Source organism: Strix aluco, chromosome 16, assembly GCF_031877795.1.
Source record: "Strix aluco isolate bStrAlu1 chromosome 16, bStrAlu1.hap1, whole genome shotgun sequence".
Taxonomy (NCBI): domain Eukaryota; kingdom Metazoa; phylum Chordata; class Aves; order Strigiformes; family Strigidae; genus Strix; species Strix aluco.
In genome coordinates, this window is record NC_133946.1 from 15,222,057 (window position 1) to 15,249,005 (window position 26,949).

At 37.1% G+C, this 26,949-nt stretch overlaps 1 protein-coding gene and 1 long non-coding RNA gene across 7 annotated transcripts in view; one reads left to right on the plus strand and one right to left on the minus strand.

Moving 5' to 3' along the window:
* The window catches only part of PLEKHA7 (pleckstrin homology domain containing A7), a 158,243-nt gene that overhangs the window by 99,583 nt on the left and 31,711 nt on the right, over window positions 1-26,949 (minus strand). The window contains exon 1 of one of the 6 annotated variants that reach the window (XM_074842569.1): window positions 24,545-24,640. The exons of 3 other annotated variants lie outside the window; for them this stretch is intronic. Coding sequence is in view for 2 of the 3 variants with exons in the window: in XM_074842566.1 (XP_074698667.1) it covers window positions 7,075-7,145 (71 nt within the window). In the remaining variant the exon portion in view is untranslated. Of the gene's footprint in view, window positions 1-7,074; window positions 7,411-18,745; window positions 18,906-24,544; window positions 24,641-26,949 lie in introns of those variants that run through there. 2 more of the 6 variants (XM_074842567.1, XM_074842566.1) reach the window with 2 other exon arrangements.
* Window positions 17,414-22,853, plus strand: LOC141930987 (uncharacterized). The gene is made up of 2 exons (XR_012625467.1): window positions 17,414-17,511; window positions 22,716-22,853. It is a non-coding gene; the product is annotated as an uncharacterized LOC141930987 (long non-coding RNA).

Here is a 26,949-nt window from a genome sequence, read left to right on the forward strand (position 1 = left end):
GTTAATTGGTTTTAAAATAACTTTTAAGCTTCTGCAATGCTGTCATTTCTGTTTTAATAAATTATGAATTTGCATAAAGAAGAAACTTGCAAATTTATGGCTTACAATTTTTCTGCCACCGTTTCAACTTTTTTTTCTCCAAACCAAACTGTAACTGTAGTTTACATTTCTCAAATCATCAACTAAATGCTGCACAAACCAGGACAATTTCTAGGACCATCCTTTAAACCGCAGGATATATTATAAGTCAAAGTTTCCTTTATGTACAATAGAAAGAACAATACTCCTTCCTCTCTAGGCTCAACTTCTAAGACGCAAAGTTAGTTTCCATATTTAATTTCAAAACCAACGTATTTAGAGCATAAACTCTCAGCGTTATAGGATGGTTCTTTGATGTACATTTTGCTGCATAAACTGGACCCCCAAACATAACATGCAAATTTCAGGATTTTAAAGGATCCAAGAGGTATCCAGGCAGCTTCAGCTCTAAGAGAAGCAATCGCAGTGTAAATCTTGGGACGCACGCTACTGAACTAAGAACTATGATAATTCCGTAAGTCAGTCAACTGCTGAGGCAGAAATGGTAACGGAAAGAAGAGAAGTAGTGAACAGAATTCTGAACAACCTGCACCATTCAGGAAACCAAATTAGCCTGTATTTATACCAACACAGCAATTTTGTTTCGGAACACAAACATGCATGAATTCCTCTAAACCAACAGAAATAATGCACAATGTTGCAAAAATAAAGAGACAAACTGCCCTTTCATGCTGAAATCCTCAGAATAATGCAAGTACAAAAGATTTTACACCTGAACCTCTAGTTAAACTAGATATTTTCCTTTTTTTATCATGAAGAGTATGGTAGAAAATAGCTGTTAAGAAAAAAGTAACACAGAACTTGTCGCAACTGGTTCTGCTGGCCAAATATCAATGTCATTAGAAGAACTACAATTACATTTCTGTGCATAAGAGCCTGAAATACCAGATATCACAAAATAAACAAAAAGAAATATTCAAAGTTTCAGTCAGAATTAATTAGAAAAGTAAGTAATCCACATCAGAGCTATTATTTGCATCATATGCAGTTTATACTTTTGTCTCCTTTTAAGGACACTTAACAGATAACATTATCATAATGCTCACATTTTTCCTCAGAGTCTCCTCTTTTCTGACAGAATGATTTATAATGAATTGTTGCAATCTGCCACGCATTCATCTGATTACACCCTTACCAGCAAGTGTAACCCGAGCCATGCTAGGAATGTGGAAAGAGACCTGAGGAGACAGAAGGTAATGTGTGTTAAGGAAGCCAGAAGTGACACGCATGCCTAAAGAAGGCATGCAACTCAACACAGGCGAAACTAGCAACGTACCACTGCCAACAGTTTCACAAGGGCTCCGTTTAACACCGGGACAGCATCAACACACTCGCAGTTTCACAGTTGGTCCTGTAGATCACAAGGGAGCCAGGCACGGGATTGTGCTAATCTACTGGTCACTCACACAGAGCTGAAGCTTTTCATTTCCAGTTCAGATACGACAAAATAGAGGAGATTTTAAGAAAAAAAGGTGAATAGAGTGAGGAAAAAAGGGTGGGTGGGGGTGAGGCGAGAGGTAGGAGATAAGGAATTGAGAAGAGACTTCCCGCATCAGAGGCATTTTGTAAGAAAAGCTTTCTTACCCAGCTCCACTTTTCCATGGAAGCAACTGAGGAAAGTCGCGCAGGAACTGCACCACCAGCCCACACCTTAACCAACATCTCTCACTCACAATTTTGTGCTTGATTCTTCCGGACAAAGTTTAGAGATGGTGATCTTGCAACCTGCCTCGTCTTTAACAGTTTTCCTATCATTTTGTCTTCTCAGAGAGCACCCTGTACTTAAGATTTATTCCCTGCAAGCAAAACTCTTTTTTCAAGTTCAGTCTTGCTTAATGAGTTACTTTTTATTATGTGAAGCTTTTTAATGCGTTGTTTGTTCTGTCAAGCCCAAATAACTGCTGACATTCTAATCATGAGGCCCCTTGGAAAAAAAAAGGGTTTTTTTGCTTAAAAGCAATATTTACATTTGCCTGTAAAGCAATTATATCACGTTTAATATCATTTTAATATAAAAATAGCCTGCCCACGTTTTACATATTGCAGAGGATATAATATATAAAACTGTCTTCTTCAGATTTTGATCGTTCCCTCTGTTACTTAAAACTGAATTTAATATATTCTTTTTAGCCATAAAGGAGATAGCTAGTCATAGCAGCACCAGCTTTCTTCACTAGTTCCTCCCAAGTCCTGAAAAAGGAATTATCCATCTAAAAAGAGCCTGATCTCCCTCTCCTAATGTGAAAGGTACATTTTATTGTAGGCATATATAAAAATCAAATTCTATGGGGAAACAGCTTCTAAAGCCAGCTTGAATTTAGCACACCATGTTCTTGTATATATTTGTCAATTTTGTCAGAAACTCTGCCCTCCCCTTTGTCCTCCTCTTCTCCCTACAGGGTAAAGGGAATGGCTCTGAACCAACAAAGAACAAAAAATACAGGAAGTTTTGCTCAACTGATTTGTTATTCCAAGAAAAATTAAACTGTAAATCCCTGTCATACACATGCATACTGCTGAATATTCAGAACAGCAACATAAAATAGTTACCCAGGACTTTGGTTAATACTACCAAACAAGCAAATATTTTAATAAATTTTTTGTTATTCTTGATTGATATGTGCCTGACCTCATTATTTCTCAGATTTTAGTTTAACTAAGCTTGTCAGATTATGCTACAAAGAAAACTCAGTAACTGTTTTGGTTTTTTAAATGCACTTGCTGTCTCCTAACACTCTACAACACGGAGGTGATCAAGATTTATTCCTCTATCTAAAATACAGCATCATTTTTTTTTTAATTTCAGAAATGGATGTTAATTAAAGACCAACATTCGAAGTGTGCAGTGGCTCCCTCCTCAAAAGAAAAGCAACAGCTTAATGCTGCAAGATCTCTTCCCTTTCCATGGTAAAGCACTGTCAGTTTGTCGCTTAGTTTCAATTACAACAGCTTATTTACACTATTGCTATGACTGGATGGGATCTGCATTACTGCATTTGGAATCAACTGCACAGATGCAATTGAATTGACTCATCTTGAATTCACAAAATTCACAAGTGTCCACACACCCCCACTGGATAGAACTTTTTTTGCTCCCCTTTTTTAGCAAAGAGAAAAAGTGTAATAGCATGTGAGATTCCAAGGAAGTCTTGATCTGAACAGCAGCCTTTTGTTGTGAACAGGGTTTCCATCAACCTCCCTAGAAGACGAAATTTCAGTATTACAAAGGGCCGCAGAAGGTTCTGGTACTGGCTAGGCCAAAGGACTATGACAGCCCTGATAAACCCTAAAAACTGTTTTGCTACTTTGAATGTAACTACTGAAAATTACAAGATCTCTCAACTATGCAGAACACCCATGTCTTGCCCCCTGTGCATTTGTGACAGAAACAAGAAGTTTCTTTGTGAAGAGGTATGTGCTTATGAAGAGTATCGCAGTCCACCAGCAGAACTCCAACTACATTACAGAAACACTAGTAACTGCTCCGTAGCTGAGACACGATTGGGTTTTGTATTATCTCAGGTTTCCATGTGAGGAGAGAGATGTGACTCCTCCTACTCAAAACTGGTTTTGAGGCAAACAAAAACAATTAATATTTTCTAAAATGGCTCCAATCTGCTAATATCCCAGTGGAGCTGAAAGCTCTGGCTTCTCTTGTCAACCATAGCTAGGATCCTAGATCTCTTCACTTGCCAAAGAGAAACTCATAAGGCTACCATCTTCTCCTCTAGAAGCCTAAAGCAATGAAAAATAGCAAGTGTTCTTACAAAGAAGGTCTCTTGCCATACCAGGGTAACCTGGAAAAAGACTTTAGCAGTCTTTGCAAGCACTGCTAGAAAAAACTTTGTTCTTAATCTCTACTGATTAAGCTAATGAAAATCAAAGCATTATATTTTCAAAAACTTTTGAACAGACTTCCTTCTACACTATATATGAAAAAACCCTAACATTACAACATTAAGCAGGTGAAAAAATGCAAGCTACCTGGCTAATGCCATTCGAGCCGCTGTAAGATGGCACATAGCAGGTTTACTTGCATGCTTCAGCTACCATTCAAAGCTTAACCACCAATATTAGTTCCGCATTTGCTGCTACTTATCTTAAAGTACAGGAATCATAGATGGTAACGTTTTCTTTGAATTTCTACATTAAATACCAAATCTGTAAAAAAAAAAACCTGATAAAATCCTTGAGGAAGTGTTTTTGAATCACATTGAGTATTTCCTACAACTAATATCTAGATCAGATCTCTAATGTTGTGCCATAAACAAAAAGAGATTTATTATCAAGCTCAACATAAATTTTATTAATCTGTAAATTCTGTCCAAATATGGAAAAACTCCCAAGAAACTCCAATTCTGCATTGCATGGATACCAAAAATGAGTTACAATATGGCTCAAAACCACAGTCCCCAAGATGAACTCCTGATTTATACAATTCCATAATTAACAGCCAACCAAGAGACGAAGAGACCATGTCACGAGTGACCTAGTTTTAGAGACTGTATCTTGGTCATCTCCAAGATAAATTATAAACAATGTCCTGAGCAATCTTTAAAAAAACCATAAATGAACAAAACACTCATTGCACACTCCTCCAGAAGAGGCCATCACCAATATTTCAGACCACATTTCCACAAAAATATGATACCAAAACTATTACTCCTTATGTGTAACAGAAAACACAATCCATTTCAAACACCAGGCAATTCCAAAGATAATTCTGATCTCTAGAAAATTAATCTTGTCTACACAAAAGGCAGTTTCCTGAAGACAGAGCTTTTCCAGAACTCTGTTCAAGACTTTCATGCCATCCCAGTCGCAAGCCACATTAGATTAATGTCTCTGCCAACATACAAACTTAGCATAATGTATACTAACCCTCCCCATTCCATAGAGAGCACAAACCAATTATGATAAATGGTAGCCTCACTGCCTATTTATTTTACTGGAAAATGTTCACTCACCAGAATATAACAAGAGTTGAATAAAAATCCAAATTCAGTCTTGTTTCTGTAAGCTATATTACTCCCCAGATAGAAACAGACATATGTTCCCATTCTGAAAGAAAATTCTGCACTAAGGATGAGCTCTAAAATGACTGCATAGTTGGAGCTACCAAGTTATCAGTGGTTGTACACAATGTAAAGATTTTCTCCTTATAGGTACCAGAATAAATACAGAGTCACAAAGTCAGAATGACTTAGTGACAAGAGGAAGTAAGTCCACCCAACTCTTCATACATAAACCAGCATTTAATAATCTCTGTTGCATATCACAGAAACTAATTAAACTGAAAAAATGAAAATTATTAAACACAGGCTTCCTTGAAATGCAGAATAACTACTTAAAAACATGTAAGAAAGAGAGGAGAGAATTAAAAAACAAAATGCAATTAAACAACAGGGATGCAAAAGTTCAGGAACTTCAATCTATCTTTTCACAATAGAGAGGTGAGGACATGGAACTCACTCACAAGACCTTCATTCTGTCTAGAAGGTCACTGTGGAAACCAGAGGGTTGGGTGGCAGGCTCTGGTCATTTTATCTGGAGGAGCAGGAGTGAAAAGGCATGCATTTGACTAAGCATCTAACATACTTTTGGGAAGAGGAGGTTTTTACATCAGCTGCCATTTACTGAATTTCTGTCATCTTTAATTTCCATTTTATTCATGCCTATTATCACAAAAAGGGCCAGAAAAAAAGGATAAAGGCTACTAGACTTCAGCATCCTCCAAAGTTAGGCCAAAGGACAGCAGCCATGAGCAGTCATTGTGGTTGACCTCTAAATGGCTAACTCTGGTTTCAGTAAAACCCTACTGGTACCTTTGACCAGACAGCCTGGTAGTACTGCAGAGGTACAAATATGCAAATAAGTGCAGGAATTTATTTCAAGAAACACACAGAAAAGTGGTAAAATGAACACTATGCAGAACCCCTTTTGTTTCTATTCACAAACGACTATCACTGCAGCCTTACAAAATTAACCCATACGACTGTGTATGCTGCAGTTTATGAAGATTATTTGTCAGGTTTATTCTCTGGATAGGAACATGTTAATTATTAACTTATTCTCTTATCCTACTCTTTAAATCTGTTACAGAAAGATGAGTAATAGCACAAAACTCCTGTTCCAACTCCCATTTTCCCCTCCCTCTGTTATTGTTGCAGCATGAAAGGCAAGGACTTCAGATTTAGACACAATAAAACAGAGATTACATTCCTTTATTAAGGTGTGCCAGAAACCTGAGATCTTTCAGCCAAAGAAGTATTGTAACACATTCCCTCTAATTATTATGCAATATTAGAGTCTTCCACAGCAGGAACAGTAATTTCATGGTTAGAATCCAACCCATTCACTAGAAAACTGTTATACAGCACTCTCAGAAAGAAGAATTTTTAATAAAACAGGACTGTTGAGTCAAAAACACAAACAATAAAAAGCTTGTATGATTAAGCTAGATCACCACATCAGCATTTATCACCTTTCCACATGTGCACATTTTTTGTGAATTGTCTTAAAAGCATAACAACAATAAGTACTTCTGTTTGTTTACCTCATGCAATTCTGCATGAAAAGACTTAAAATTATTCATGCTTCTAGAAATCTGTATAATTTCCATTTCTCAACACCAAAGATATCTGGTTCCTAATAAATGACTGAAATATCCGAATATATAACTCAAAAATTTCCAGGGTTACAACTTCATTTTTACAGTTAGAAAAACTCTCAAAATACTTAGTATGTTTAGCAATAAAAAATATTTGCTTTAAATGAATTCAAACCTAATTATAAAGTCAGGCACAAAGCATTCCAAAACTGTATTTATGTTTTCCAGCTTCTTAATTGTCCAATTTCATAAATTTTTTCAGAGAACAAAGAAATGGAAACAAAAAATATCTGTTAACACAAGCATCATGCCACAGCTCTATACATGCAAGTGCATTAAAAGATAAAACTTAAAACACGATATACCTGCATGACACCTGGTAGAATGGATATCCCGGTAGAGGAACAGAGTTTGAAAATCCAGACTGACTCGACATTGCCTTCAGGTATTCAGGTATCCACTTAAATCGCTCCTATATTCCATATGTTAATTCCTTACCAAAAAAATATGTATGTATGTATCCATCTGTACATTTGTTCAAAGCTAACTAAAAAGAAACCAAGTGCATATTTGAAGGTCTTGAAGATTCTGCCTGCATTTCAAACTGCTTCCTCAGTAGTGAAATTCCTAAAAGCCAACACCCTCATGACATCACTTACTACAAACCCATAAACATGCAATTGTTTCAGTAAAGCAAGGACAGCCCGTCGTTTTTGACTCGACATAAAATCCTGCACCGCATTCTTCCTGAAAACACAGTGCCTTTCAGGCTGGCGAAAGGCAGAGCCCTGCTGTCTTAAACAGCAGCCCTGCTTTGGCAGGCAGCCAGCCACCAGCAGAACTTATTGCCAATGCCGCAAATCCCTCCTATCAGCTAATGAAGATCCAGACTGCAGGTGGAACACGATTTTAGCCCATGACAAGAATTTCCTTGAAAATGCATGAGATCCATGACCTTGAACTTAGTGACAAAAATTTCTTCTAAAAATTTCAGTTAGATGTACAATGCATACTACTGTTTTATAAGCAACATCAGATTGCATTGCACGTTACAGTAGTATGAAAAATCATATTGAGTCTTCCCCTGCTAAAAAAGAATCCTGTCATGCTACGCTCTCAACTATGGGAAAGCAGGAGGGAAAGATAGGAGGTAGAACCTTAAACCACATTATTTAAGCTACTGAATATAGAAATAAAATTATGTGCATACATTCCTGTAGTATTTTACTACAGCTTAAATCAAAGAAATATCAAAAGCAAGATTTCTTTTGATATACAGTACAATGGCAAGTTACGTGAAAGTTTATTTGGGCATGCCTTCCTCAGGAGAGGAAAAGACAACTGGAAAGTAGGAAGACGTGAACAGCCACAGTACAGCCTAGTGGCATAACTAATGACAAATAGACTTAATGATTATCTACCTACACTACTCTTAGAGTAAAGAAGGTGTACACAGTGCCTTCACATGAAGACTTCCTTAGTTTAAGCAAAATATAAAATAGAACAGATTTTTAAATTATTTCATTATCTCTGCTAGCTGTACTGGAAAACATTATAATATTGTTGTGGTTTGAACTCGGGACAAATATTGAATTTAATACCTCTACCCTGTGACATATTATTTACTCTTGTATTATTTTATTTTGTCTCTCAGTTTTGGAAAAAGACTGAATCGGTTTCACTTGGTTTATCACAAGTTTGCAATCAACACCTCTGTCATTAGAGAAACAGTACAAAACTTTGTCACTATGCTAGGTACCTTTTAAAGTCTGACATGAACGAATGGGAGCTTGTTCGTCTACCTTAAATGTACCTTAATTTAAAACTAAATCTGATCACAGCAAAACATTTAGTTTCTTGTTCATTTAACTCAGATGGTTTTACAGTGTTTTAACAGCACTGTGGTGTTTTACATTGCCTGTTATTTGTCAAGGTGTAAAAAAAGGGTGGTTTATTTGTGAAACATGATAACAACATTTAAAACAGAGATAAAACAGTAGGGAAAAATAAACCCCAAACAATCACACACTACAGAATAAGGGCTTAGATCTCAAAAACATAGGAATACTTATTAATTAGCTCTGGACACTGTCACACATAGAGCTCAGTCAAGTAATTGACTGTTCCACCAGCTACAGCTTGGGGAATCATTGGCCATTTTACACAATAAATGCAATGTACACTTGCACACTGAATAACATGCAGATATCATAGGTCGCTGCATACAGTACCAATTTCTGAAGCCCTATAAAAACACCAGGATAACACAAAGAGAGCACGGTTTTCCCAGAGAAGTAATATTTTTTATTAGCCCAACTGATATATCTGGAAGAAACAAACAACCTTCTGGGCAGGTAATTCTGCAGAAATTTTTATACCTCTCCTGGCTGTAAAGAAAAAGCTTGAAAAGGCAATTCAAGCACAAATGATGTTGTGGTATCAGCTGAACATTTACAAACAGACTTGAAAAAGCAGCTTTTATAAACATAATCTCTCTCATGTCTAGCATGAGAGAGCATCCAAAACCCACGACCCAAAAAACCACACAGGTAACAGCAAAAAAAGTTGTGCGCGTGTGAGAGGAAAACGCTACGAGGCCTGTCCAAGTCACCTTTCCCTACCGCCCAGTCGAGGATGATCGGGTAAGCACTGCTGGCTTTCACCCCTGCTGCCACAGCCGCTGCGGGCCATGTAAGCCATCCTGCCACCCTGCTGTGGTTGGGCCTGAGGAGTCACCTCGTGCGCACAGCCCTGAAGCACTTATGTTTCTATCCTGCATATTTACTCACTTTTTATTTGGTGCCTCTGTGACACTGATAATCACAGCATTAACGCATTTATGCAGTAATTCTCATCTCAGGATAACTCTTCTTAGTTCCAACCAGGATTTAGGGTGTTTCCGTTTGATTTGCCAACTGAAAAGAATGTTAGTGTCAAGTCAGCAGATTACAGGCTTATAAACCAGGAGTCTTAAAGGCTGCCAGTGGCTCACCATGCCATTTTGCAAAGATCACTTAGCCCCTTAATGCCTAGCTTAGCCACATAATAAGGAAAATACTGGCTGACAGCAAAGGAATGATGTGAGGATAAATTTTTTTTGTAATTAAGTATTGAAATCCTCTGATTAAAGATTTATGAAGGGATAAAACAGCTGTAGCATTTGAGGGAAAAGATGTGTGGGAATATTCAGAATAGAGCTTTCTTTTTGTCTCCTGCTCCTAGCTGTAACACAACAGAAGCGTTATTGCTCTGAAATTTCAATTTAAATATAAAAGCCATTTAAATTTTAAAATGTGGTGGAAACTACAGAGTTTTTAAATGGGTGGACAGCATTACACAGCATTTAAAGATGGGGATAAGCAAAATGACAACAGGCAGACAAAAACTAAAGTTAAGATGATCTTTACAGAACCCTTCATTGGTAGGCATCATACCAGATTTGGAACCAGGAAGGGAAAGTGTGGCATAAGAGGGAGAACGGAGAAAGAGAAAATCTGGTAAGGACCAAAGAGAAAGCCTCCACATAATGATACCCAACATTTCCCAAGTGCCCCTTTCATTTCTTTCCACATGCAGGCTTGATTGCAGTACAGAACTACCTCTGGGATCCAGACCTACTTGCCAAACACCACCTCCAATAAAAGAGGCAAGTGGGCTTCATTCCAACTGCCGTCATGTTTGTCTGAATTTTACTTCCGTGTTTTACTGCCAACAAACTTACTTAAAAATAACCACATTAGTATTGTTTGGCATAGCATGACACGTACTTTGCTGGAACAAAATTAAACACAGAAAATAAGATTGAGGCACAAATATTGTACGTTCCAGAATTTACAGTGACCTCAATAGTGAAGTAACTGACCTATTAGCCATTACAGCATTTAATGCTGCTACTTGAAAAGGTATGCAATACTTAACTGAGGTGTAACGGCTCTTCAAAAAGCAAGGATAGGCTGAAAGACTGGAGAAAAACTCATGACCACGTTCAGATATTTCAAACAAGTAGCATCCTTGGTAAACTAATGGAAAATTTGTTTAAACTAAAAAGGCAGACTGAAGGAGAAATAGAAACTAACCTCATTACTGGAACCTAAATCAAGTTCATCAAGTCTAGAAGTGAAAGCAGGCTCATTGTAGACAGTTATGTGATGATATATCAAAATGCATATAAAATGTTTAGTATTCATAAATATAGAATGAAGTGTCATGCAGAAATTATTGTAACATCAATACCATAAATCAGTAATTTACTCCCATACAAAGTATTGTATTTGATATTTTCCCTTCCTGCTACAAAATATATTAGACACTAAAATAGAAGGGAAAAAAATACTACAGGAAATGTAGGAAAAATCATTACATGGAGTTCGACAATAACAGTATTACTTACAAAGAAAATATTACAACAATACTCAATATACTGAAAGGTACTTAGAAGACATAATGGTAAAAGTCTTTTCCTCCTTTCTGTACGAAACACAAGAATAGGTAAATATTCAACAACACTGAAAAACAATGGCAAATTTGAAACTGAGGAAGAACACTATTGTTGAAAACTCAAAACTCATCCAGAGTTAAAGACTAACTGGATATGTATATAGGGAAAAACAAAACAAAACAACCTAGAAGTGATATCAGAAAAGCACCAGAAGGACTTGAAGGAGGACTTGAAGACAACACCAGAACATGGAAGAAAGCATCCATGTGAAAAAGCAATCTAACCTAGGTCCCAAAGCACGTCTTTCACTCTTTTCTGAGGCAGACTAGTTCGTCCAGTGATAATGCATAATCTCTGCTGCCACTCCTAAACTTGTTGGTCAAACAACTGAAGTAAGATTTATTTTTTTCAACCTAGTTTCCCAAGAAAACTGAAGTGATCGTTGTTACATAAGCAGATATAGAATAAGCAGGTTACTTGTTGTTTTTAGGTAGGCTACCTAGTGAAAAAAATAAAGAGAAGTGAGCAACCTCCAAAAGAAAATATGCAGCACATGAAGATGTTTGTATTCTGACTTTAATTAAACTGCGTTCTCGAAAGCAAAACACACATCTACCTTCTCCCCCTCTCCTAACCCACCTTCTAGTCTTTAAAATTTCCCATTTATCTGCCCTCCTAATACCTGGTTGCTCTGTTTGCCTTTCAGCAGCTTTCCATTTCTCCAGCCTGTCTTTCCCTCCTGCTGTTAAAGCAGCTTTCTTGCCATATGCATGGCACTATCCCAGCAGGCCTATTACAAGCTTGTTCAGCATGACAGCCCATTTAACGAGCCTAGAGATGCCTCTTACCCATCCTCATCCTCCATCAGCTTTACATCATTCCCAGCAAGATCTTTAAAAAGAAGTAAACATCCCAAAAAGCAAGCAACAGTTGATTAACAACTGTGCCGCACACTTCACAAGGACACAGAAGTTTCCCCACATTTTCCCCACACTCTCTGTCCATACACTGTCACCTCCTGAAATATGTGATGCAGACACAAAACCAATTCAAAAGGCAAGATTTCCAAGAAAAGCAAGAATTTCTACTTAGTTTCTCAAGCTTGTCTTATTTATTTTTAGAAGGAAATAGTGAGTGTAAAGCTACCCTCTCAAACTGAACACTGGAACACAAAGTTAGCATCTCTTATGATACAAAAGTAAGTGAAATCTCCTTTGGAAGGAGCTTTGAATTTGCAGTTGGGTCCTATGTTAGCCATTGAAACGCTGGGTAGGTCAGATGAAAAAGTACTGAGGGTGGGGAGAGAGAGACCTACTTAACTCTTTGCTTGGTAGCCAGGTGTGAAATTTCAACTCCACTGGCTATTACCAAATACCAGAAACAACATACAGGTTTTAAGACTTTTCAAGCACTATGCAATCCTCCATCATCTGTCCCAGTAAGTCTTTCTTTGTTCCTCTCAACCAGGCATCACAGGTGGAGCTTGGCACTCTCCAGAGAACAGAGCCATTGCCCAACCACCCTGTACAGCAGTTAGGAGAGTCTACTCTGGGATGCAAACCAGAGCACAGAAATTTAAAATCTAGCTATTCTAGGTCATTCTTTCCTTCACTTTAGGGAAGCCTCTCAGTGGCAGAACGCCTGCATTTTCACTTGCATACACTTTAAAGAAAGCAAAATGTGTTCTCAAACCTAATTTTCCAGATATGAAAACATGTAACAGTCATATAGGACCTGGCTTTCAGCTATTTCTACATCACTCAATTTGCTAAAAGGTTCCTTTGAAGAAACTTGCATATCACATGAAATTCTTGAGAAAAGCATCTTTTGCAAGACAAAATGCCAACACACTCCTCTCTGTGACCATGCAGGCTAGTATGTGTGATGGAAATCTATACAGTAGAAATAATTAGGGCCTTGAAGTATAAAGTATACGAACTTTAAGGAATTTGTTTCCATTAAGGATTTGTCCTTCAAGGCCTAGAGAAGTAAAAGTAACTGCAAGATACAGCAGTAGGTTTTATTTTAGGTAGACACATTTCTGCATCCAGAAGCCTAATCTTAAGATGCCACATATGAAACCAAACAATTCTGTTTCATTCCTTGCTCCTCTTCAGAGGCACAGAAGTCACACAGAGACATCAGCAGCACTGGCTGAAAACTAGTCCTCTACATAGACACCAGCTTCCACGTGTTCTGAACATTGTTCCAGGAACCAGTCATTAAAAACGTACAGTAAAAAGCTAAACACTACTTGACAAAATGAACTTCAAAAAACATTGCATTTGGAAGAATCCCACAATGAATACTTTATTTGGTAGATTTAAAAAAATACTAAGTCTGGGTAGAGTCCTTCTGTCAGAGTCTGAACCTAGGTTTTAAAAATTCCTACACCTGAAACAAAGCCTAGAATTTACTCTAAACATTTGAGAATTTATAGTGAAGTTACTAGGACTGATATGTCTGTTTGCTACCTTAGTCCTTCCAGACATTCTTACTTGGATTAACAAATAATGTTTTTAACTACTAGACAGGCTGTAAAGATTCTCCAAAATCCACAACCAGGGCCCTGGCTTGCAAGACAATCTAAACAGCATTACCCAAAAGCCATTCCAGCTACAAGCAGTTACGGTGCAGCCTGCACAGACTCCATTGACCTGACACATTCCAATTCTATATCAAGTCAAAAATCACAGCTTAAGTACTAATCACACATCACCATTAGTACTTGAAAGCACATCTTCCTAGCCTTTATGCCCAAACTGGAGGTGGCACACCTCCCTCTCTTGCCTCTTCCACTCTTCCTGGAAGTTGCCACTCTCCATTTATAAGTAGTTTAAGGCTCCATTCCTTCTACTCTCCTCTGGGTGCTCAAGAGTCAGGATCCTTCAGGCTTCACATATTACTACTACCATCACCCCTCTGTAGTAATGCCCCGTGGCACCTACAGACACCAGGTTCTAGCACGCTGCTCTGTAACAGTGACCAAAACAGAATGGCTGGAGGGCCATGTGGAGGTATATTCCAGCAGCAGCTTAGCCCTGTTCACAAAAGGATCCTTTATGGCAAAGTCTCTGTTCAGGGAGGTAGCCAGAACAGTGTTGTTTACTACTGTACCTCAAAGCAAAAGGAGACATGCTGTTGTGTGTAAAACCAGCATCACTGAAGAGCCAAACCAGAAGCTCTCAGATCCAGAAACAATCACCACCCTGCAACTCCTGTGCAATACTGTGCTTTACACCGCAGCTTCCCTGTTCCTCACACATCACACCTTCAGAGACTTTAAACAAAAAACAGAACTCAGTTTCTGTTTTCAGTTACAGCACTTATTTTTCACAGTTTTATTCTGAACATAGGAGGCAGGATAGGTAACTAATCAATTGTGAGCAAAAACCTAAAGCTCATAGACCAAAATGAGCCATTTAGAGAGCCTGGAGCCATAACGGCCACATTTTGTTTGACATAATTATTTCACTTACTCAAGTAACTTTTACCACTGAATTCTCAGTGCCTCTCACTAATATTGTGTGATAGCAAATACCAGAAGAAAGCGTGTACTAGAACGGAGATTAATAAACTGCAATCTTGATCTAGATGTCAGATAACCAATGCATGTTTCTTTACCATTTAGCAAGTGTTCAGGCAGAAGCTAAACAACTCTTTATTGTGGCCAAAGGTTCTCAATTGATTCATGAGCAACTGAACACGGTTGGCATCCTGCCTGTCAGAGAGATAACCCTGTCCTGTTGAACTAGAGCAGTGAATCTTCCTGCCTGCAAACATAAAATCACAATGAAGTTGCCATGTCCCCAGGTATCCTGTTCTCAACCAGGCCATTCTGCCCCACAGCTGGCTAAATTAGTCCACAATTTGCAGAAAGGGCAAGAAAAATTCTTGTCAACAATAAAACATCAGGATGTCTTCTGGGGCAGGATAGAAATACCTGGGCTGTAAATTAACCTACTGCAAGTCATGAAACCTCACAAACATAAAGCCCTTGACCATGACACAGACAGGAAGGGGGAAGTACCCTCCTTATGCCCTTGCCTTCCTCTCTAACTGCAAATTCCAGATGAAACAATTAGCCACAAGTAACCTGCAATTGAAAACTAACACCCAAGATCACTTAATTGGTACCAGCAGTCAGAGTTAGTTACTCTGTACCTGTGCACATAAACAGTCTGTACTGTACATCTCTGAATTTTAACCTAAGTAAACTCTGGGGGATGATCTCATCCTCGATGCTAGCAGAAAAAATTACCTTCCACCAGCAGGTTCACTCTGTATCATCCCCATGACCTTGACCCAGGAAACAAAGTAAACATATCACCTGGCCACACAGACATTGCCAGCAATCCATCACCTGCCAGTAGGCTGGAAGAAGGAGGCTGCTCTTGCTGGAAAGCAAGAGGTTCACAGGCCACAGCATGGGCTGCAGCAGTGGCACAGCATTTCATCACTGGAGTCTGGCTGCCCTGGCACTGCCCTCACACTGGCTTTGGAAGGAGGTGGCTAAGGACTAAACACCTCATGCCCTCAGCTTTACAGCATACACAAGTCATACGGGCTGCACCTGCAATACACTGAGGAAGCTCAGGTCAGGTATAACAGTCTGGTGGAGAAAGGCTGCAGGATTCACCTGCCTGAAACCATGCGCCATCAGAGCTGCATCACAGCTGCGTGAACCCATACCAGCATCACCACTGGCCAGAAAAAGAGAGAATTCCAGAACACATCCAAGAAAAAAATGGGAAAAAAAAAAAAAAACCAAAAACTTAAAGAAGCCCTGACCAAACCCACCTAGTTCCTCATAAAAATTTCATCAACTTCACCTGTCTATACAAGATTTTTCCAAACAGTTCTACAGAGCAAATTTTTAAGGCCTGTACCAGGTAATGACTATCTTCAAAGACCATTTGGAAGTGATCATTCCATTTTCTGTGTAAATACAAGAGTATAAATCTTGTGTGCTGTAGAATTATCAGGTATTCCACACCTCAGTTCAAAGAAAAATCAGGAAATCAAATTACATTCTCTCGCTGTATGAAATAATTCCATATTCTTAAATCTGAAATAACTTCTAAACAGCAACAACAAAAAGCATTCATGAAGACATGACATTATTATGTAAAAAAATATGCAGAGCCTGAAATGGGATTAAGCTACTTTATTCTACTTAAAAATGAATTATACTGGATAGAGACAAATATTTACTGCCAAGTGACATGAAAATATTGAATAAAAAAAACTAACCAACATGGTTGAGTAAAAAAAAAAATAGTCATCCAAATAAACTTTAAAGGAATAAACTTTTGCTTTTTTTTTTTTTTAATAAACACAGTCACTACAAACATATGTAGAAGCCAGAATGCTGATATTATAAGCAATTTTTAAAATTACTTTGAATTTAGAAGACAGGTTCCTCTCTATCGTGACCCAAATAAATCTTAATTTACTTGAGCTACCAGAACATAGTAAGTTTCTCTCTCCAGAAGACATAAGTCATTAATACAAACTAAATAGATGCCTATTTAATGGCATTCAAACTTCAGCTTGCTGGCCCCTGATGAAGCTCCAGAGTATATAATGTGCATCTCGTAAAACTGCAAATAAGGAAGGCTGAGTCTATTTTTCATCTTCAGGATAAATCACACACAGTCTTCTACATAAGAGGACTGTCATACAGTGTCCTTTTTAACTCAGACATTTTATCTTACCAGCCCTGATGAATTCTTATCTATAAGAATAACCTATTCAAGATTCTTACTAGCAAATAAACTGTAACTACAATGCCTTATAAATTGTGCAAATCATGTATGAGATTACAGAAAAACATTACAATTAGAGGCAAAGGAAACATTGTCATTTCACTTTAAAGTTGGCAATTTGTATAATTCCACGTGCCTCAAAAGAACAAGAGTAAAGAGAAACTGTAGGGTATACAAACTCCTGAGGTCAGAGTGATAAATGAAACCACTTCCAAAATAAGCTTTCCTAATTAAGACTTCTAAACCAGAGCTGGCCTGCATTCAGTTAATATCACAGTTACAAGTAATCTGAAATATTCTTGATAAAATATTTTTAGTATCGACTTCAGCATATTAAAACCAGTTGAAGGTCATTATGAGGATGAAAAAAAAATAAAGTTCAGACACAGGAAAGTTAAGAAATTCATTCCTAAAACTACACAAAATATTTTAGAACTCTGACTTAAATCAGTTCAAGATTTTTTGTTTATAATTATCTTAATGTTTTATAATCTGCACATTAAAAAAAGAAACAACGTACCCATCAGTTCTTGGATTACATCTGCTGAATTCTACTTATTTGTCCCCACAGGCACACCTGAACTACTAAATGCAAGGTGAGTGTTTTTTTAGTTAAAAGCCAGAAACATTGTATACATAGTTTTAATCAAGTCTATGCCATCCCAGCCTCCCTGAAGAAATATTTAATTTGCTTAATTAGACAGATGGCACTTTTTATTATACTTGTATTTGTTCACTGCACTTAAGAAATTTAATTTGCATAGCAAAACTTCTTCATTTGCTAGGTCAATTCACGTGCCACTAAATGACAACTCAGCACTGCGAACTGAAGTAGAGAAAAATGTAACCTATTCTCTGAAATGTAAATATTTCATACCCGTCTTTTTAAACAGTCAACAGTTTAAACTCTTCACTCTGTGCTGGTGTAAGAACATATTTTATTTATTTAATTTTGGCATATTCCTTGGTGTGTCACTTTAACCTCAGAATAAAATAATGCTAAGGAATCCTTTACATTATGTTACATTCTTATGATTTCCATTATCATACACCACCTTGAAAGGGAAGAAATTAAACTTAACAATGAAATTATAGAAAATACAACACACATTTGAATCACGGTCACACTGTTAAGAACTGAATGGACTGCATAGAATCCTAAAAGAACAATGAGATTTATGGAAACACAAAAAAATGAAATACCTAAAAGCACTGAGATACAGACTCAAACCTATGATTTGCCATTATAAGAAATAGCTACATATTTTCCAAGATAAGGCATGATTTCATTTGCAATCAAGCTTTTGACTGCTAGAACAATTTCATTACTTCAGAAGGCATTACAAATACTTCCACTCTTCATCCCTTGTAAAAAAGTCTGTTTAAACACTTTTGAAATAATGCAAATATGTGTTCTCTTTGATAAGAATTAACCATCACTTTGAAAGCAAAGTCCACAATGACCAAGGAACAATCCTACCCTTCTCATCAGGATCTTTCACAAACCTGGAATGTAAGTCCTGATGGAAAGCCAGTGTTAACAGTATGTGTCAAGAACATCCAACATCCACTGCCCTAATTATTTAAGATAACAGTACTCAACTTTCAGGCAGGTATTCTAGTCACAAAGCAAACTTGAAAAACATGGCACTAAATAAACACTGCACATTTAAAGTTACAGAATGGAAAACCCGAAAAAGGTTAGCAAGAGATCAGTACAAAATCCTTATATTATCTCGGGCATTTAGTACATGAAACACAGGAAAAAATACAGGGTTTCAAATGTGAAACATTACAATCTTTTTGGAAGGACTGAACACTGATACATACCGAAGATAGTACTTTTTCATAGCACTGTTTACAGACCATCAGCTTCAGTCAGTCATTAACCATTCTCGTGATTAAGCCTGAAGTATTCATAAGCACTCAAAAGTGAAGCACAATCATTAAAAAGGACCACACTTGCCCTCTCCTCATTTGCTGAAAAAAAAATCATTAACGCCTTTACTCCTCTCTTTCCGCCTAGGGAAAGAAAGAAAGGGGAGGGAAGAAGATTAGAGCAGAATACCGCCTACCTCACAGCCATCACTTCCTCTCAACAGGTCATCCACACATAGAAAAAGGACTAAAACAGGTCTCTAAATCTGTTCCAGTGTTCAGACTGGCTTAAGAGAAACAAACCATAATTAGCTCGTTTTATGTAACTGATATAAGTTTGAACATTTAATGTTAGTTGATTTTACACTGATGATAAAACCACCCACTCCTGGAGATGCCCTAACATGACCAATTCCATTTAGTGCCATCATTCTTTCATGTGTTTCAAGATAAAGGCAAAACATTTAAATACGAAATATCAAGAAACTATAATTATGATATTATATCCCAGATAATTTCTAAAAACAGGAAACTGATGTTTTAATAGAGTTGCATTATTTTAATTAGCTCTCAACATTAGTCCTTGGCCACGCAACTTCTATGGCTACAATTTGCATAATTACATTTGCAGACAATCACCTTCTGGGTTTCCTCCCATCTAGAACAAATTAATCATCTTGTTATATAAAACCAAATTAAATATAATCTTTCAGGAAAATATCCCTCCTCAGATTAATCACTTGAAGCAAAGCAGAAACATTGCAAGCACGATTTTATGAAAGTTCTTATAGAATTGGAGCACTTTCAGGATGGGTGGATTAAATCTATAAATTTCTCCTCAGAGGTATGAATTAAAAATCTCCGCAGTTTTGTGAGATATAAAATTTATTAAAAGAGCCTTGACATGTTCCATGACTCCTACGGCAAAGTAACTAAATTATCAGGATTTATTATGCTTTATTTTAAAACTGTCTTCAAAATACTGCCTATCACAAAATGAATTCTGGTCCAATTGCTTCAATAAGTTTAAAACTTTTTTGTAAATACTTCCACACAATCAGAATACTCACTGTAACTGCTCTTGGTAACTAAATTTTGTCTCAACAATATGCTGTGTTAAAACAATTATCTAACATGTTACGCTAATTGAAGTAGGTCACACTGTTTCTATCAGATTTGCCTTAAAGCTCTTCCTAATAAATTAGTTGTGAGAGAAATGTTTGCTTTATTTTCTCTAAAAAATTGTTCATTTACAAGTATATAATAGGCAATCCACAGTCTTTGAGAGACTCAACACATTCTGTGCTATATTAAAGTACAGAAGATGTATTTTATACTAATTTTCTTATGCTGCAGATACACAGAGAAGCCTTTGTGAAAATACCACCATTTACAACTACACAACTGAAATTCTTTCCATATTTGGGAGGAGAAGGAGCTGAAGGGGGGTGTTATTTATCAGGAAGCTCCTATGACTTTACTCTCATCACTAAAACGCTCTTCACAGCTCTTGTGATCTTCGCTGTTATCTGTATTTGTATTACGGCTGTGCTCAAAAAAGCAATATGCAAGGCATGACGCAAAACCAGAAGAGGTCCATCTTTATAGCTTTAGCATCTATTAGCTATATTTACATATAGTATTCATTTAAAAACAAAAATGATTTGACTGAAATAAAATGCAGTGCAAACTATAAAAGGCAAAAGAACCATGCTCTTTTTATTAAGGGACATAATTTTAAAAATAAGATAAAATAAAATAAAAATCTGTAAATTTGCAAGCCTGCCACTTCCTTTCCAGTTCACCAAACATGGAGTGAGAAATTAAACTTTTTCCTAAGCTTTTATTTTACTCATCACCACAGGATCAAAAACTTCAAAGTTTGGAAATACTCCCATTACTCCTTATTTACCTTCTAAACGAGATATGAAAATACATGCAAAGAAGTGGTTCTAGGAGTTAATGCTATACAAGTACCTCCACTAAAGCCTAACAGAAGATGAGCTCGAGTAAGTGACAACCCATCCTAACTGAACATTTGTTTTTAATTACTTTACATTTAATTGCAGGTGCTCACAAAGTTTAAAAAATAACATTGATCTCTGCTTACTAGAAAATATTTTAAGCTGGAGTCATAATATTAATTAGTCACCAGTAACTTATTTTTGCTTTGAAATAATATTTACATAATGTTACACCAGGGAACATGTCCCAGACAGTACTTCCTAAGGGTACATTAAAACCAGAAACAAGCGCATACAAGGTTTAGAGCAACATCAGAAAGAAGCTGTTGTATTTCAGCTGCACAGCGCTGACAAATTTTCACTCTGCTATTTTATACAAATGTAACAGTAATTACTCGCATAACCTGACACCAGTTCCCACATTGTTCATTCCCACAAACTACATGACACAGAAGGAGATTAATTTCTTCCTGCAGCACTATACATAACTGCTGAAATCCCAGTGTCCCTTCCTTCTGATCACTTTTAAGAATTGGCCCTAAATGCCTTCCCCACACTGAGCTACCAGTAAAATCAATTCTTACAACCCCTGGTTGCAAGGAGGTCTTTTGCCTATAGAAATTTTTGATCAACACATCTGCCAAGTAATGTTTTTTAGATTGCTCTATCCAATTATTTTGGATATTTAAGCAATCACTTCTCTTCCCAGATTCTCCCAATTACAACTTCATCATCCTCATGACTCACTCTTTTTCCTGTTCCCTTTTCCAAGACTCCTTGTGATCTCCCCAATACTTCAGCTGCTGCTTCTGTCCCTGGCACCTTCCAAATTTAGGAACTGTCTATAACATGAAATCTTCTTATCATATTCACAAATCAGAATTTTTTTTACACAAGACTAAGAAATCCTGGCCATTCCTAATGGAAGTATTTCTTCTCAACCCATTTCAAGTTTAATTTTGGCTTCATGGAGAATGCTAAGGTTCATATCTTTAACACTCCTCAAAAATCAGACCTCTCTCATTAACAAGAAGTACACAACTTTTATATGCTAATTTTAAATTGTAAAAGGGAATAATTGAAAAATATACTACAAAAAATCCCATGAAAGAGGACCACTTCTCCCACACCATTTAGATTCAACAAGATAAAGATCCCAAACTTACTTTGTGTTTACTCTATTACACTTAAATGGTTTTCTCACTTAAAGGAGGAAGAGACACATTAGTCTTTATACTAATGAGGAAAAAGGAAACATTAAGCATAAAATGAGATACAATTTTCAAATTTCCAACGGGCTATTATAATAAGTTAATAGATGGGAACCTTGACCTATGGGATCTGTGTTACTAATGTCCTTTAAAGATGTGATGCCTGTAACGCTTTGTGGACCTGTTTCCCAGTTTTGGTATGTCATCCAAAATGGAATAGACCCAGGGAAGTATCAATATGCCAAACAGCTTTTCTGCATAGAGAAATACTTTGAAGCTATGTGAAGCTCTGTGAACAGCTTTCATAAGATTTAAGCTTTTGGCACAGAAAAACTAATTTTGTAAGAAGCTCAGATTAAACTGATAATGGCTTTAGGAGTATTTAAAGACATTAAAAAAAATGCTCCGATGGGTTTCTCTAGACCAAGAAAACATTTCCCCTCATGCATGACATGTTTGGTACTATAAATAAATTACAGCTGAAACACCAGAGACTGTGTGAAACTACTACCCTCTAAGACCATACATGATACTTGAAATTCTGATTTATTCTTGATTTAACATCCCAAAATGTCAACACCATTCCCAGTTTACTTGTGTTTCAACAGATTCATCTTGCCGTCTAAAAGAGAGAAAAGCACTGCAATTCCATTAACTTCCAAGTGTTTGTTCAGCCTAAACATACATCGTAAACTTCACATTATGAATGATGTGTTATTCTAGAAGATTTTTCCTTCTGCATTGCAGGCTAAATCCAGCATAGTAAGGATCTAGAAGACTACAGATGTCCTGTAGTTGTTAATTCAAAATATCAGAAGAGAAGTATACTGCATGCTTCACTGGATTTCTTTTAAAAAAATAAAGATCACCAAAAGCGTAGCAACCTGAACACCAGACCTACCCAGATTCTCTTTTACACTTCATCTCATTTCCAAAAGCTTGCACTTGAAAGATTTTTAAAGATTTTTTTTTAACTAATTTGATTATCCAAAATATGCTATTAATTCTGTAGGCATAGTCAAGGAAATTTAAAAAGAGCTTCAACAGTCTTAACTTAGAATTCTTTAAATGATGAACAAGTACCACGGTGTAGAAGTAGCTACTTATAATAAAATTTCCTCACGATGGCAGCATAAGCCATTCCGAGGAAGTGCTAAATGGCAATACACATTCCTACTCATACAAAACAGCGAGATCTCAACTGTTCTAGAAATAGTGTTCACTACTTTTATTTTTCTCCCTCTTCACATTGCCATTTCTACACTACTTTACAGTCTTCTTATTTAGTCCCCAGAATGCCACAGGAGTATTATTCTACTTCACACATATAGAGGAGGTACCACACTACCAAGTATTTTGACAAGTGATATTTAATTTTATGCATCTACCCCATACACTCCATTAGATTCTGCATCATTTGTGTATCCTATTTTGAAAAGTCTGACAACCGCCCAATCCGTGTGTTTGCATGAATCACTAAATTGAGGCTACAAGCAAGATCTATGAAGTTCTTCTGAAGAAGATCTTCCATCAAGTTGATTGCTTTTAATGTTTCTGCATTACAAAGACGACAATATCATGACTTCAAAGACCCTGTTATTTTCTTGGAAGCAACAGTAATTTCAAAACTGGCCAGAGGGATTCTGAGGTAATGGCCTCAAGCTGCGCCAGGGAAGGTTTAGACTAGATATTAGAAAGCATTTCTTTACAGAACGGGTTGTTAGGCGTTGGAATGGGCTGCCCAGGGAGGTGGTGGAGTCCCCATCCCTGGAGGTGTTTAAGAGTAGAGTCAACATAGCGCTGAGGGATCTGGTGTAGTTGGGAACTGTCAATGTTAGGTTAATGGTTGGACTGGATGATCTTCAAGGTCTTTTCCAACCTAAACGATTCTGTGATTCTGTGAATATCTTGCATTTTACCTTACTGACCTTCCACAGTATATAAATTACAAAGATTTATAGCCAGTTGCATCCTTTATAAAGTGTGAAATTCACTGAGTTCAAAATCTGCAAAAATTCAGCTTATAAATAAATTATATCAATTAAGTCTGTGTTGATTAAGAAGAGGTTTGAGATTAAAAAGATCACCATGCTTGGAAAGACTTTGTTTAAAGGCTATTACTAGGGCAATTCACTCTTTCAGACTGTGCTGCAAGCAAGGCATTGCTGAGGCTACTACCTCCAAAAGCTCATCACCGCAGATCAGCCACCATAACTGTGCATGTAGTTGTTCCTTAACCCAGTTCTATCAAAATAATCTTAGTTTTTTAAAACCATGGAGTGCAAAGTAACCCAGATCATTGAGACACCAGATTAGGAAGAGACAACACCCAGAGTTATGCTGGCTAATCCAAGGGGACAGTAAACTCGAGGAGGAGAAAAGACAGACAAGTAAGAATGACTGACCACCTCAATCTCCTGCTCAGCTGCAAGTTTCATTATCTGTCTACAGCCTTTCAAAGTGCACTAGGACCCCACTCTTAGAACACCTACACAAAGTTTAAACATCAGAAGTGCATCTTTATTTCATCTTCATATTACTGACTAGTCGTGTTTAAATATACCTAAAAAACTTACCAATTTGTAGTTTTACACCATCTCTGATTAATCACCAACTGCTTAAAGGGAGCAATCTTGAGACTCCATCAAACTGAAGAGAAACTGCCACTCACCCTATTTCTAGATGTTAATAAAGACTGAAAGAACAAACATTCAGAAGGAAAGGAAAAAGACAAAAAAAAAATTTCAGTCTGTTTTAGATAAAATAGAAGCTAGAAGTAACACAAATGAAATGCGTTTCTAACCCCTGAAACACAGAACGGATGTATTCATTCCAGAACCTTAACTCGCAGCACATGTTGCAATAAATACTACAGCCTATACGACTTGGCGGTTCATGTGACTTGGCATTCCTGGACAGAGCAAACAGACATGCTTGCACACAGATGTAACAGCCAAAAGCAGCAGTGAAGGTTTTTTGGCTGTAGTTAAGCTTCTCCTTAACTATATTTTTTGATGTCTTGGCAGTTTTATCTCCACTATGGTAAGGAGGGTGGTTAACACCAATTTTCTCAAATCAGACTCAGATTACACTGACTGAAAAGATCTTAATTTGAGGGTTTACAATAAGCAGATTAAAACAAACCAGCAGCATCTTTGTTTTTAAGCAATATACTCGCTGAATAGCAAACAGATATTTACCACATCAAAGAAAAAGTAGCTTTATAATAAAAGCCCATCTCCCGAGCATTTATGGTTTCTAACAGAATTATTATTCCTCCAGAAACCTCCCATTTTCTTCTCCATACACCCTTACAGTACACCTATTTTGGCCACGACTGAAGCAGAACTTTACCACATTTCCTCTGCTAACAGGATTTTTCAAATGAGCAACAAAGACTGGGAAGAGCTGGAGCTTCAGAAGAGGATTGCCTCATTACCAGTAGCAATAAACAGAATAGATCAAGCAGAGGAAAAAGCCAAGTTATTCATTTAAAAGAAAAGTTACTAGGTTTAAAACTTCACAGCCTAAAATCAAGACTCTGCTGCTGGTATGTACATTTGTGTGCATTGTTACATAACAACATTGTAATAACAGGAGTCCTACATGAATTACAGCTTTTTGTTCCTTTAAGTAATGTTAGTTGAATTCAAGAGTGACACGATGAGGTCAATTGAGTTGTGTGAAGGAACTACCCAGATGTAATTAGAAACCACGACTTCTACTATCTTCAGCAAGGCACTTCTTCAAACATATAATGAAATATTCATGACCATATTGTGACAGAAGAGCCTACAACCAACTTAAGCAAGAGGAATTGCATGACAGCCTGTCAATTAAAAAAGAATAAAAAAATCCAGTAAAAAGGTGTGTTTGGCAAGACAAATTTTCACTCCCAAATTATTTTTTCCTCTAGTCTTGTCTCTCGTTGGTAGAGACTAGCAAAAAATACTAATTTTATGGAGATGCAACTGTGCAATAAATATAGCATGAATAAGTTTTTTCAATTATCAGACAAAAGGTTTCATATGTAGGGGATAATTAGTCAAACAGAAGTTTAAGGAAAAAAAAAACACACAACAACAAAAGAAGTTTTAAAAAGCAAGGGAAATACAACGTTCAAAATTAGATCCAAAACATGACCTAGCAGCTGAAAGTACAGAAATGCCAAGACAATGCATAATGTATGTCCGACAGTAAACTGATCGGTAAGCAGGAGGTACCCTAGCATGAGCCACCATTGTAATATGGCAGAGAAAAAAGACACAATTCAGTGCCAGGATACATCATGACAAGTATTTCCAGAGAGACAAGGAAATATTTTAAGCAGTCTTTAACTGTGTTTCAGCAAGACTTTGCTGAAGATATCAAGAGTATCATGCACCATTCTAGATAATCCAGATTTAGAAAACATCAAATAGGTGCATGTAAAAAGAACAACTTCCTGTATGTGGGGAAGAGATCAGGACACATCAAGTACTCCGCCAATTGCAACAAGCTAGGGCACATCTACTCTGTAAAACGTAGCACAAGGCACAGAAACTTGAGCTAAAAGCAAGGCAAGCTAGTGTCTGAACCAGACTGACTGAAGGTGGAACACTCCGAGACACCTGATAGCCCAGGCACATCATCATGCAGATGTGACTACACTGCTTTTGGCTGAAAACTAATGCCACTGACTTGCACTGTGCTACACAGGTATACGAGCTGGGCCTCATCTTCAACCCACGGCACAGTGTAGACATGCGTTAACATGAAGCTTATTCAACCCTTTATTTTGTAGGGTGTAGGACTGCTGTTTAAAAACAAACAAACCAACCAGTAATACAAATACCAGAGAAGGGAAAAGTTGCCTTTGTCAAACAACAGGAATGGCAAGAGACCAACTGATACCAGATTGCAACTAGTTAATACAAGTCAGAGCTTAAAACAGAGTTCCCAAAATTTCTAACACAATCTGGTACATACAGGCCAAAGGAAG